General features: G+C 41.4%; 1 protein-coding gene across 9 annotated transcripts in view; it reads left to right on the top strand.

The window, feature by feature from the left end:
• The window catches only part of kdm4c (lysine (K)-specific demethylase 4C), a 29,407-nt gene continuing 15,710 nt past the window's right edge, over nucleotides 1-13,697 (top strand). For 2 of the 9 annotated variants that reach the window (XM_051384461.1, XM_051384465.1), the window contains exons 1-11: nucleotides 10-200; nucleotides 2,095-2,261; nucleotides 2,676-2,851; nucleotides 3,766-3,880; nucleotides 5,614-5,807; nucleotides 8,432-8,481; nucleotides 9,555-9,658; nucleotides 9,930-10,067; nucleotides 10,532-10,725; nucleotides 11,159-11,388; nucleotides 11,542-13,622. In XM_051384461.1, coding sequence (XP_051240421.1) covers nucleotides 2,118-2,261; nucleotides 2,676-2,851; nucleotides 3,766-3,880; nucleotides 5,614-5,807; nucleotides 8,432-8,481; nucleotides 9,555-9,658; nucleotides 9,930-10,067; nucleotides 10,532-10,725; nucleotides 11,159-11,388; nucleotides 11,542-13,622 — 3,426 coding nt within the window. In that variant the 5' untranslated portion in view covers nucleotides 10-200; nucleotides 2,095-2,117. Of the gene's footprint in view, nucleotides 201-2,094; nucleotides 2,262-2,675; nucleotides 2,852-3,765; nucleotides 3,881-5,613; nucleotides 5,808-8,431; nucleotides 8,482-9,554; nucleotides 9,659-9,929; nucleotides 10,068-10,531; nucleotides 10,726-11,158; nucleotides 11,417-11,541; nucleotides 13,623-13,697 lie in introns of those variants that run through there. The other 7 variants (XM_051384460.1, XM_051384464.1, XM_051384468.1 and 4 more) reach the window with 6 other exon arrangements.

Raw genomic sequence — 13,697 nt, forward strand, 5'->3', positions numbered from 1 at the left:
ACGCCCCGCTCTGCCTGTCCGCACAGTGGTGTCCTGTTAGCACACCGACACACCGACACACCGTAGAGCTGGAGTAGAAGCGATCTGGAACGCGGCCCGTCCTCAAAGCACGAAGCAGCGGCAGCAGCTGTCATGTGAATCAGCTGGACGAACAAGGAAGGGGATAAACAACAACACCAACCCGTCTTTCCAAAATCGAGGTAAATTACTGTTTATACTTTAGTGAAAACGACATGTGATAACGCCGTACCGGCGGAAATGCGTGCTAGTAGCTAGCAGCCTACCAGTTTGCGAGAAAGCGGTGTGTATTTCGTGACTGCTGTGCAGGATTAGCCGAGCTATCAACAGCTAACAGCTAACAGCTAACCGTTAACAGCTAACAGCTAACCGTTAGCGCTGCCAACCACATAAGTTGGCACGGGCTCATGCCGATGGGCACCTCGCGCTGTGTGCTTTGTCACTGTTTGCGTGCGCACTGCTAAACTTGTTCGATATCGACACACAGTGTATGTGTGGTACACCTATCGTACATGGTCATTTGTGCCACTCAAAGTCACAGAGCGAAGTGGCTAACGCTACGGGCCTAACTTATCTGCAGCCACCTTGCGAGGGACATTTAAACCCCGCTGACTCCTGCGTTCAGAAGTTGGCTAATGTGCTAGCTCGGTTAGCTCAACGGTTAGCTCAACGGTTAGCTATGCTTTCCTTGTCCCAACTGCAAACACTGTCCCCCAACCAAGTGCCTTCAAGTCGGGTCCAACACATTATCACATTCAAGTCAAAGAGAGCTCAATGGGTTTACTATCTAAATATAAGTGAGCTAGTCTGCTGAGCTAGCAAGCTGCGCTAACTGTTCAGCCATTACTTTGCATCATAACAAAACGTAGGCTAGTTGGCTAGTTAGCTGGTTCGGCAGACAACAAAGATCTGCCAAGCTACAGACGCTCATGCAGTATTAAAAGCAAAACTGCTATTCAGCCGAGATTTATTTGCTCTCGGGATCTTTAATGGGGTTGTTTAGGGAAATAAAAGGCCGAAAATGCCCGGTTAAGGGTATCCACGTTTTGAAATGATAGTTTTAATAAATGAACAAAGAGTAAGTCACATTGTGTCTAAATACTCTAGCTGGTTTTTTGTTTTTGTTTTTAAAAACTTGTTTCAGCCTGCAATTGCCTGTTATATAATCAGGTCGCACGCCATTGTAATGTGGTTTGCAGTGAAGTAGCGGTATGAACATATGTAACGTTCAATACCCACAGCAGCTTCTTTCAGGGCAATATGATCCTTTGTCTGAATGCACAGTGAAGTCAGAGTTGGGAGTGGGATGGGTGGATGGGACAAAAATCTGAAAAGGGTTGTTGGCATCAGCAAGGATCAAAGGATCAAACCGACATTTGTTGAATCTCTACCTCCATCTAGTGGTGAAGTTGCCTGCCTCCTAGTCCAGTCCCCGTCAATCACATACAGCGGCACGGATTTTGTCGTGGTCAGTATAAAACGTGTACCAAGGTATTAGACACAGAGAAAATAAATACACTTCCCTGATTAATTAACACTTACACTAATAGGGAATTATTAGAATTAGCATGATTCTGCAACAGGTGCAGAAAAGTGGAAATAACTGATTAAACGTAGTAAGAAAATGCTGGAGATAAGTGTGAAATGGGTATAGGCCTAATGTTTTTAACTGATCTTGTTATTAGCTTTGCTTTATTGCTGCCATAAACACACTCTAACAACCAAAAATAACAGACTAGACTACACTAGATTAATTTATTACTATTTAAACAAACAAAAATTAATTACTTTTCAAGTATGTTTCCATCCGTACAGGCACTGTATCTATAACAGTATCTACAACATTTATTCAGCATTGAATAGACAGCAGATTCTCCAGTTTGCCGATGCTCTTATTGGTTTTAAAATTTTGTTAAACCATGTGTGGAAATTCTTGCCAATAGTTCTTCTTCCATTCCACATACCTCCCCCCACAAAGTAATCAATGTTTTTTTTTTTTTTTTTACCAGACCCAGTATCTGTCACCATTACAATTTAAAAGCCAGTCATAGAGTTGATGTTGTTTTTTCCCCCCAGGTTGTATCTGGTGAGGCGGCAGGATGGCGGGAGCAGAGGTGTTCACCCCTGCAAACCCCACCTGCAAGATTATGACCTTCAGGCCCACCATGGAAGAGTTCAAGGACTTCAACCAGTACCTGGTTTATATGGAGTCTCAGGGTGCACACCGCGCAGGCCTGGCTAAGGTAGGCAGTTTTCAATATCAACTTGAACAAAGCTTGAAGTTCACCATTGCTTGTCTAGATCAGTGAAATCTAAAACCATGTGATGGATCAGTGTGATAGACTTCATTGTGTCCACTAGGTTGGTGTGTCCAATTGTCCTCTCTCATAGGCGTATAGTTTGATGACATAGGTTGTTTGTACATCATCTTGGACTGAAGGCAGTTTTAGTCAGTCAGGAAAGAAGAAAGACAGGGAGAGACATTCAGACATATAGTGTGTCATGTTAAAATACATACAAGCTAATCAGCTAATGGCCCTTTTGCTTTACTTTTGGTGGGTTAGCTACTGTTGATTAGAGTGATCTATTCGTACAAGGTAACTCTGTTCTTGTTTTATGTTCAACAGCAATCATTCCCTCCTCTGTTTGTCCCACAGGTGATACCCCCTAAAGGCTGGAAGCCCCGTCGTACCTATGACGACATAGATGATCTGATGATTGATGCTCCAATCCAGCAGATGGTGGCTGGCCAATCGGGGCTCTTCACTCAGTACAACATCCAAAAGAAGCCTCTTAATGTGCAGGAATTCAGGCGATTAGCTAACAGTGACATGTGAGTATTATAGAGTTATTTAATTGCTTTCAGTGCCTTATTGTTTAAATTAGGGGGGAGGACACGCGCTTACACTCACACATAGAATACATTCTAGTGCTGCCAGATTAAAAGTCTAACTTTTTCTGTCCACAGTGTACATGGCATATATATTACACAATTGACCAATATTAAATATATTTTGAGAATACACAATAACCTCCAGAAGATGATTGGTTACCTGTTAAACTAGCTGATAGAAATAGAGAGATACTTACCAACAGCATCAGTATATGTGTATATGTTTGATGTTCATTTATCATTCTGGATAGTGTGTTTCTGACATAGCCGATTATGTCTATATGTTGTATTGCAAGTGTTGCCGGTATTATATCCTCCACTGTCCTCCACTGCTGGCCTAAATAAGATAAAAACCTACTGAAGATATGTTATGTTTTATATCCATCATGTGACCAATGATTAAAAAACATATATACTTGCATAAGTTGATTAAAGTTGCATTAGCAAGTAAGGATGATATACTGCATGAACTCTGTACTGAGAAAACAGGATGAATGAACAGCAAACTCTTAGAAATGATTAGGGCCACACTAATCACAGTTTCTCCCTGCAGCCGTACGACAGGATCTCGAGATATAGGGAACGTCACATAATCATGCAAAACAACCCCATACTGTGAGATGAACAAGTTGTCAGTTACATGCGAAGATTAGATTTTTGCTTCATGTACTGACTTTTTATAAATATATCGACATAGTGAGACATTGGTAAAGGGGAAGGTAACTATTGATTTGTGTGTTTCCAGAGCTACAGTTCTCATAAACACACATTTGACCTGGAGTTAAATGTGTGGTTTAAAGGTACAAGAGTGATCCATTTAACAGTACCAAATGTAATGTCTGTGTCCTCCACAGGTACTGTACACCTCGCTACCTGAACTATGAAGATCTTGAGAGGAAATATTGGAAGAACCTCACCTTTGTCTCACCCATATATGGTGCTGATGTCAGTGGCAGCCTATATGATGAGGTAGATGGCTTTTATTCCTCATGTGTTTTGTTTCTCTCTCTTTGTGTTCCCCCTTTTCAATGCATTTGTGTACATTTTCGTTACCTGTTATTAAATCAGTTTTCTTAATTGGTTTTGCCATTAGGAGAAGTAATGGTGGAAAACACTTTGACATAACATAAACTTATTTCAGCTGAATCTTGCAATGTGGCTTTAGGCTGGATTTTTGCAATGTAAATAAAGCTCACTTTTGTTTTTTGTCCCCAACCCTATTATAAGTCATTTCAAGTTAACAAATCCAATGTGGGGACACTAAGAATGAATGGACTGAAAGCAACACGCCACTAGAGGGCTGTACTATGAAGGGAGATTAACCTACTCAGATTTAAGTCGGGGTTATAAAGGAAGGTCCGGGTTGGCAAACTCTGATTGCCTACACTGGTGTTAAACTGTACTTTGATGGTGATTAAATGTTAGTTAGTTGAGTCGGTGTCAACTTAATCTGAGGTTGTCTGTGTTTGCATAAAAGGGGTGTGTTCGGCAGCCCAGGAATAGTTTTTTCATAATGGTTCATGCTCCATGTTTGTTTCCAGAATAATGTACAATGATAACATCAGGATATGAGGAGTTTAAAAAAGTTAACTGACTAATCTCACTGTAGGAGGGCCCAACAAAGACAGGGAGGCTTGTTGGCAGCGGTTCTCAAATTTTTCTCTTATGGACTCCTCTTTTATTTGCGATATGATTGAATACGACAGCGGTAAATCTCCAAGATTAAACTGGCAAATTAACAAAAAATCAAAAATTATCATAAATTAATAAATAACAGGGTTTAAAGAAAGAAAGGGATCCTGAAAAGCTATCCAGGAGGAAATGTGTACAACTGAATTAAGTATTATATGAATTTAAAACTGCTCTTTGCCTGAAAGCAGGCATGGTGCCTGAGAACTTTAAGCCCTGAATTAAAATCTACTCCCTAAAGCACCGAAGCTGAAGGTGAATGTGAATTTAATGCTACTGTTAGAATAAATGTGGTCAGTTGGACCAATCACCCTCTGAGTTCCTCTGTAAATAAAGTATCTCTATATAGACCTAGTCTATGTATATTAAAAAGTGTTTCTATATTGTAAATTACTTTGGCTGCATAAAAAGTCTCTTTGATCTTTATAACGATTAAATGGGAACATAAGGAATACATTCTGGCCCTAGAAACTGGCATAGATACTGAATTCCCACAGATGAGAATCAATATCTTTGTAGAGAACATCATCAGGTTAAAGTTGAGGATTCTGATGGTCTCTGAACACCCTCGCCCTCTGCAGCGAGCCTCTCACAATCCGTGCACCAAAGTCTTCCAATCCATTACTCTCCACAGACTGTGGGCAAAAGAGAGGTGGTTTATAGGGTAACATGGAGTCAACAAAGATAACATGCTCGGGGCAGTTTAGACATGGAGAGTAAATTGACGTGACAACATACCTTGGGTAAAACTGTTTGTAGTACGAGTCAACCTGAAGGTTACACCTGACGTCACTGAGTTACTCCTGAAGCTTCGTAGTACAGCCCTCTGAACAAGTTAAATAATCATAAATAGGGGAGGTTTGATACCTGGCCAACCTGGAGCACAGTCAGTTAAATCATACTTGATATAGCTGATACTGATTGGATTTAAAAATGTCAGACGGATTACTAATCTGCAAGATTGATTTTGATCATCCCCAAACCTAATCTAACTATTGTTTATAATCTCCTAGGATGTGGAAGAATGGAACATTGGCCACCTGAACTCTATCTTGGATGTTATCGAGGAGGACTGTGGTGTATCCATCCAGGGGGTTAATACTCCATATCTATACTTTGGCATGTGGAAGACCACCTTCTCCTGGCACACTGAAGATATGGACCTGTACAGCATCAACTACCTCCACTTTGGAGAGCCCAAGTCCTGGTTAGTGTGTGAGAACAATAGGTACAGGGAGGGGGTAAACACACAAGGAATCAACAATTGTGGTGCAACATAATGCAATCTAGCACATTAGTAATAGAAAAGATAGCCTGAAAAAAATCTGATAATGTTGAATCAACACCTCTGTTACAGTGAAAATCAACAGTATAATCTTCATAAAACCATTTGTTGTACCAGTTGGACGGCACTAGTTCTGCCATTAAAGCCTTACTTTTATCTTCACATCCACTCTCTTTTCTGGGGGTGCTAATGATGCCTGTTGAATACCCTTCATTGCTATAAGCACTGCAACTCATGCAAGTTAATTGGACTTAATGGATGTCCCATCCCTGTGGCATTTTTTTGGGGACCAAAATGAAAGTAAGCCTTAATGCGTCTCTTATCCTAACTGTTTAACCTTTTTAAAGTTCTGACTTTCACAACAGAGCAGCAGTTTTAAATGGCAGTAGTCAAGTCAAATTATATCAAATAAAGTGTAGTAAAGGCAGTGCACAGGCAGCTAGAGTGATAGTAGACTATTTTGCCTATCGTTAGCAAAATTCAGCTGCCTCTGTGTTTCTGTATGTGGTATGTATTTATGTAAAAGCTTTCCCATTTAAGGTTAAGGAAATACAGTATAGTACATGTTGAAAACATTTGAGGATGACCTATTTATAAACACATATACATATTTGCACCAGGGCAGAAAAATCCATCTTTAGCACTGTACAATCAGATTTTGATTAAAGTGGATTTAAATGGTGAATTATATACAATGTAATAGCTTTAATTTGATTAACACTGCCATTCTGCTGCATACAGCCCTCGGGCTTTGTTCCCCATAGTGCTTGTTTGCACACTGAGGAGGAGGGGGTTAACTGCAATAAGTGATATACTTTGGAGAGTCAAATTACTAGTGAGAATAGAAAAGGTACAACATGTGGAGCATCCAGGGAGGGAGTGTGTATGAAGCTTATTCTCAAAGGGATATGGCACGTGGTTTGATTTTTTTCAAAGTTTTCATTGTTTTTTTTTTACAGCGGAGCAAGGCAAAACTGAATAGTTAACCAGTCAACCATATACTATGCATTGTTTCTGTACATTTAACACTGATTAACAAACTAGTTGCATGCATGTTTTGCAAACCTCAACTCGATGATACATTAATAACACTTTCTGTATTCATAGGACTCGGGATAGGGGTTATGTGAGTGTCGCGGGGGGGTAACATTGCCTCTTAGTTAGGGGGTGTGATATCTCAGAGAACAGGGATTTTGGGGTGTGTGGAAGAAAGAATTACTGGATTTTCTCCAGAAAATTAAGTTCTGTTGTAATTAACACTATAGACTAAGGCCAGCATCAATCAATAATGTAACATATAGTACACATAACTTGTTGATTTAGTCACTGGCAGATGGCAGATTTTCAGGGTTACATGGTAACGTGATCGTAGAATATGTCATGCAAAAGACTAATTAGTATTTGTTAAAGCATACATTCTTTGATAGAAGAGGGGCTGGTTTTAAGGTTCAGGTTAAAACGATAAAGTGAAAGAAGAGGTGACGAATGCAGGTAGATCAAAATGGAGTTTGCTTTTTATTTCTTTGTCAGCTTGGCTTGTTCCATTTCTCTCTTCCTCTTGCCCTGGAGGGAGTTCTGCTCATTAGAGCAGTGAGCCCTGCAACCCCACAGGGATCAGTGTCACAGCCAGACAGTGACACACACATACAGAGGAATACAGACACACACACACCCGACACATTCACAAAGAGCAGTCTAATGCGGCAAGTACCCACACACATGCATACCCTTATCATCTAGCACACACACACACACTGACATACACTCTTTCATCTTACTGCTATTTTGACATCTCGTCCCTGGAGGGGAGCGGCTTAAAGATGCACCTCGCTCCCCTCTTCTCGATCCCCTCCAACTCCCTGTGTCACCTCTACCTGAGGTTGCCTCTCCCTCTCACCCTGTCTCTCACTGCTCTGTTAAGCTGACAGGTGATACGATGATAGAAATGCCACAGACCCGAGGGCGGATGGTGCTAGTCAAATGGAATGCCTAGTCAAACCTTGAGGGAATTCTGTCACGCTGCCTAGGTTTCTCACCGGGAACTTTGGGAATAGTTTAAATTCAGATTGCGTCAGCAGTGTGGCACAAGAAAGTGCAGAATAAGGTCAAAATAAGATTTTCTTATAATAAGAGTCTTAACACCAATCAGTGATGGTTATTTTGTCCCTATCAGAGACAGAACTCCATATTTTGATATACAATATTACAATCACATTCTGATTAACGCATTTGCCTAGAAAAGCTAGTAGCAGGTTTTAGAGGTTTTTAAAGTAAATGTGAATATACATTTACCATAAGGAATAACTATGTGTTATACATTTGATTTTCTTATCAAAAGTGCAGTGCTCGAAAAAGGTTCATCAGCCTTCTTGCATTCCACCACTTGATGGCAGTCTTGAAATAGTAAAAGGCTCCTCTTGAAAACTTGTCTACAACCTGTCAGTGTATGATACAGTGTAGGCATAATGAACAATACATGTTCAGAATTTCCCATCCAGTCAAAAATAATTCAGTGTGCTCCATATCTATCTGTTGTCTCTTAACAGGTACGCCATCCCCCCCGAGCATGGGAAGAGACTGGAGCGTCTGGCTACAGGTAATAAAATAATGTATATTGTCTCTGTATTCTCCATGTAAATGGAGGTGGAAGAGGTAATTAAATAATTATTAAATAATGGCTGCAGCATACAGAAGCAGGTCTGCATTAAACAACAAAGTACAGAACATAAATTAAACTCAGCAATGAGAAGGCACTAGAGGTAATGGCACAGCTAAAGATGCAGAATGCTAATGAGCTCGGAACAAACATACAAAAACTGCTATTAGTAGAGACACAAACTGGGCAAAGATGCTTCATGTACTGACAAACCATTTTAGGAATCCATACTGTAAGGCATTAATAAACTAAATAAACTGTAATGCATATGATTACATTTACATTTAGTATTCCCAGTGTTATTAGATTGGAGCTTGCAATGCTGATTATCTCACTGATAAGTAAAAAGCAAAAAAGGGTGAGCTTAACCACAAATTTCACAGTAGACTGTGAAAGATATGCCTAGGTGTTGCAGTCATCCATCCAAACAAATGTAAAATGATGAGGAAATCTGCAAGAAAGCTTTATTAATGAATTAACTGATTGACAATTTTTTTTTATCTTTGACTGTTTTTAAATTGTTAAAACAAGTACTAGACTTTTCCTGGTTACTAATTTGCTGCTTTTCTGTGTTTCACACAGCATTGTAGTTATCTGAGTTCCTTTTTTTTCTTTTCTTGTCTTGTCAGACATAATAAGCAATTTGAAGACTTAGTTGTGTGCTATGGTCAAATTTGCCATATTTTTAGACATTATATACATTTATTTAATAATTCATTATTATATCAGTATTATTATCATTATAATTGTAAGTTGCAGCCCAAAGGTAAATAAAAATATCACTGTGGTCTATAAAGGTTGAAAATGTTACAACCAGAAGAAATTAGCGTAGCTTTTTAGTGAGTTTTTTATTTATTTAATGTGGTTGGCTTATACTCTGTGTGTGTGTGTGTGTGTGTGTGTGTGTGTGTGTGTGTGTGTGTGTGTGTGTGTGTGTGTGTGTGTGTGTGTGTGTGTGTGTGTGTGTGCGCGTGTGTGTGTGTGCGCCCGTGTGTGTGTGTGTGTGTGGCCAGGTTTCTTTCCCAATAGCTTCAAGGGGTGTGAGGCTTTTCTTCGTCACAAGATGACTCTAATCTCCCCTTCCATACTGAAGAAGTATGGCATTCCCTTTGATAAGGTAGGCTCTCAGCCCCTTTGAAAAAATTACTCAGTCCTCCTCTTCTTGCCACTTACACTCCTTTTATTTACCAACTTTCTGAAAACAGCTTTTCTTGCAACTGAAATTAGTAGTGTTTGTTTTGACTCATTACAAAAATGTGCATTGGCTTGTTTTCTTTCCCTCATTTAATTTCTTTTACTTAAAAAAAAGAAAGTTTCCAGTACCATGTTTTGTTGCTCATCTATTCTTATAAAGTCACCTCTCCCCTTGTGTCTTTCTCCTTCCCTAGATTACTCAGGAAGCTGGGGAGTTCATGATCACCTTCCCTTATGGCTACCATGCTGGTTTCAATCATGGCTTCAACTGTGCAGAGTCCACCAACTTTGCCACTGTGCGCTGGATAGACTATGGCAAAGTAGCCACACAGGTAACATTCAGTTCAATTGTCCTAAAAACTGTTTTTCTGGTTTATGATCTAACATCACCTGACTATACGGTGACCCAAGACAGTTCAGTCCATTCATCAAATAATTATTTATCAACTAACCACTGTAGCAAAGCACAGTTAATACGTACACTAATGCGGGTCGTCTGTAACAAATCCTCCTATCTACTAAGACATTAGACGTAGCTTACAGGTAGAAACACTAGTTGTTGATGCCCTCTGGTGGTGAGGAGTACTCATTATTATAATATAGCAACTGTATGCATTAATTAATTAATTAATTAATAATTAATTAATTACTCATTTTGAACTTTTATGACTCATACAGTATTAAACTGAACTGACTAGACTGTGATTTTAGACTAAAAAGTGAACACTGCAAGGCCTCCTTATGTTTTTTCTAAAGCAGAGATAACATTTGTCCTCCTCCCTTTTCTTTCCTCTAGTGCACATGTAGCAGGGACATGGTAAAGATATCCATGGAACCCTTTGTTAAACGCTTTCAACCTGACCGGTACCCTAACTGGATGCTAGGCAAAGATTCTGCACCTATTGACCACACACATGCCACTCCCAGTTCAACACCAGAGCTGCAGAGCTGGTTGCAGAGACGGCGCAAGACCAGACCTACTAATAAAGGGTACTGTATTCATACTCCGACAATGTTTCTTCTGTTTTCCATGCCATACTGTTACAGAGAATAGTACTCTGTGTAACAGACTTTAATCTGGAGTAGGAGTGGAGCTAAAAGTATTTATAATATACTATACATTTGATATAAACACAGTCTTCACTGATGTTGATAAAGACAAGCTAATTAAATTTAGTCTGGGCAAAAGAACATTTATTTAGAAACATGCAACTTTTGGAGATGCATCAGATTGTGATATTGACCCTAAGACTTAGTGCCTGTGATGGTGGCCTTGGTGCATTGGCTAGTGACCTAATGTATGTGTCCAGAAATACTTGGCAGCTGCAAAAGCCAAATGCCCTTACTTGCTCTCATTGCTTTTCAGTGTTAATCGTGGGGTGTTTGAGTTTCAATCTTCTTTGATCTCTCTCCCTTTCTACAGCAGCAGCCACTCTCGTATGCGCTCCAAGCGCCTCAGAACCACAGAGGAGCCTGTTGGTCTGGATGGCGGCTCGGCACTGAGCAGCAGCAAGAGGAAAGGTCTGGGGGGTCCGTCTGGGCCCAAGGTGCGGAGGTCTGTGGCGGGGACAACCTGCAGGGAAGAGGAGAAAGAGAAGAAAAAGGAAGCTGAGTCAAAGCACAACCAGAATCAGAACTCAGTTCAGCTTTCTGGTAAGAGACTGACTGGTGGCACTGGAAGGTATTTGAGACTTTGGATATCACTTTGATCTAAAGTAGTGCCTATTTTCATATATTTTTATTTCAAAATATTTTTACAGTCCTTGTTTACTTGATGGTAGATTTCCATACTTTTATCCTCAACAGGTCCTTGCAGACAGATGTGTGTGGTCAAGGTAAACCGCGTAGAGAGTAATAGTTTGGGATTTTCCAATAAGGAGTCATCCCATAACTCTCACTGCAGCCCGTTTCCCTTCCCTGCTTCATCGGTAAAGAATGACCTAAAGGCAAAGACAGACACTCATGTCGACCCTCAACACCTCTCAGGGTCAGGGGTCACAGGCAGGACTCTTGAAGGACTCAGACAATGGCCGGAGGCTACCCAAATGCATCCTGGAAATAATGAGTCACGGTGTTGCTCTTCTGAACCACAAGACCTCTCAACTTCTCAGGACTGCTCTATCAGGGTCTCTCCCCTGGAGGACAACAAACTCGGCTCATCCTCCCACACAGCAAGCACTTCTGCTGACACCGAGATGAGCTTGTGTCCCCCTGACTCTAAAGCTCAGACATCTGGTTCCTCATGCAGAGAAGACACTTTAAGCCTAACACCAAACACTGACAGCAGCATGGACACAGGTGCTGAGAAATACACTAAGAACACTGTTAAAGCAGAAAAAATGGACACAGTTGTTGATCCAAAACATATCAATCCACTACACTCCACCACAGAAGCACTTTATAGTCTAAAAACTGAGCCAGTAGAGGGGGATAGTTACACATCATGTGACCCCCTCTCCCCTTCAGGACACAATTGCAGTTTAGAAAAAAGCAGCACTGAGGAAACTCTTTTCCCTCCTCTGCTACAGAGGAATGCATTAGACATGCCACGACTCACTCCGGAGCCAGCAGATAAGGTTGGAATCTGCCCTTTGCCACCTGTACTGACCCAAGAGATGCCCTCCCTCACCCCAGCTCATGATGGGATAATTGACGTCCCAAAAGCTACATTGTGCAGTCACCAGATCGCACCTGTGCTTCAACGGGAGACGCCAACTGGCTCTCCGGCCTCACATGAAGCCAAACAGGAAGAGGGAGAAACTGACTTAATGATGTCAAAAGAACCTCTTACTGTGGAACATGCCAACAACTGGCATTTAGATTCTCCTTATAATTGTGAAGGGACAGCAGTGTCTGGTTTAAAAGGAAACGTGGCTCATTTAACTGCCAATGCTATGCACAAAATAACATCTGTTGGTGTCCACAAAATGCTAATAACGCCAGAAATTGCGGCAGAAAATGATCGTACAAAGCTGGAAGATGTTCCTACTGGAGAGAGTGATGTTTCCACTCTCCAGCTAGTTTCGAGCACTGCACCTCAAACAGATCAGCAGTACAGCTTAGCAGAGTTGGTATGTAAAGAATACTCAAAGGAACCAGCTCAAAGAGACAGTGCATTGAGTCTGAGCAGTGCTGGTTTTCTTTTAACTGGTACCTCAAACAATATTCCCCCAGCCCCTTCCCCTCCCCTATGCACACAAAGTGACAGTCACTCAGCATTACAACTCCACCACCACACTACATACTCCCCTTCACATTGTACTTCCCAGTACATGGAGCCCAAACCTTTCTCCAGCAGCATCTGGAAAAACTTAAATTCCCAGAGTCCTGCAGTACTAATCCAGAGTCTGAACCCAGAACTCCCTTCTGACTTCACCCATGACCCACTACCTTACACCATGTGGACTGAACCTCAGTGCAAAGAGGTCACAGACCTAGAGGACCCAGAACAAGACCTCCGCGAGTCAGAGAACCAGGAAGAGGAAGGTGGGCCTCTCACCTGGGCCCAGCTCGAGCCCACCTCGCTAGTTTCAGTCGGTGCTGTTGAGCCCCTGGGGCTTTGCGGAGACTATGAGCTCCACAGAGGGGAATCGGACGGGTCTGAAGCCCTTTCCTTGTGCAGGGAGCTTGGGAGACAAAGGGAGGCAGAGGAGAGTCTACACTCAGACACTGCTGTTTCACCTCTTGCAATGGGAGGAGGTGAACAGGATGGTGTGTCTGATATGGAAGAAGGGGGATCTGATGGCGAAGAGGTGGAGCAGCAAAGTAGTGCCAGGGGAGAGAGCAGTAGTGACTCATCTGATGAGGAGGAAGAAGAGGAGGAGGAAAATGATACAAGTAACTACAAGTGTTATGAATCAGACCTGGAACCTGGGGAGGTTTGTGCTGTGAGTGTTATTTTACTCACAATTATACACATTCAGTCTTTTGCTCAAGCTCTATACAAATACAGATTGTTAACA

Source organism: Dicentrarchus labrax, unplaced genomic scaffold, assembly GCF_905237075.1.
Source record: "Dicentrarchus labrax unplaced genomic scaffold, dlabrax2021, whole genome shotgun sequence".
In the NCBI taxonomy this organism is placed as follows: Eukaryota; Metazoa; Chordata; class Actinopteri; family Moronidae; genus Dicentrarchus; species Dicentrarchus labrax.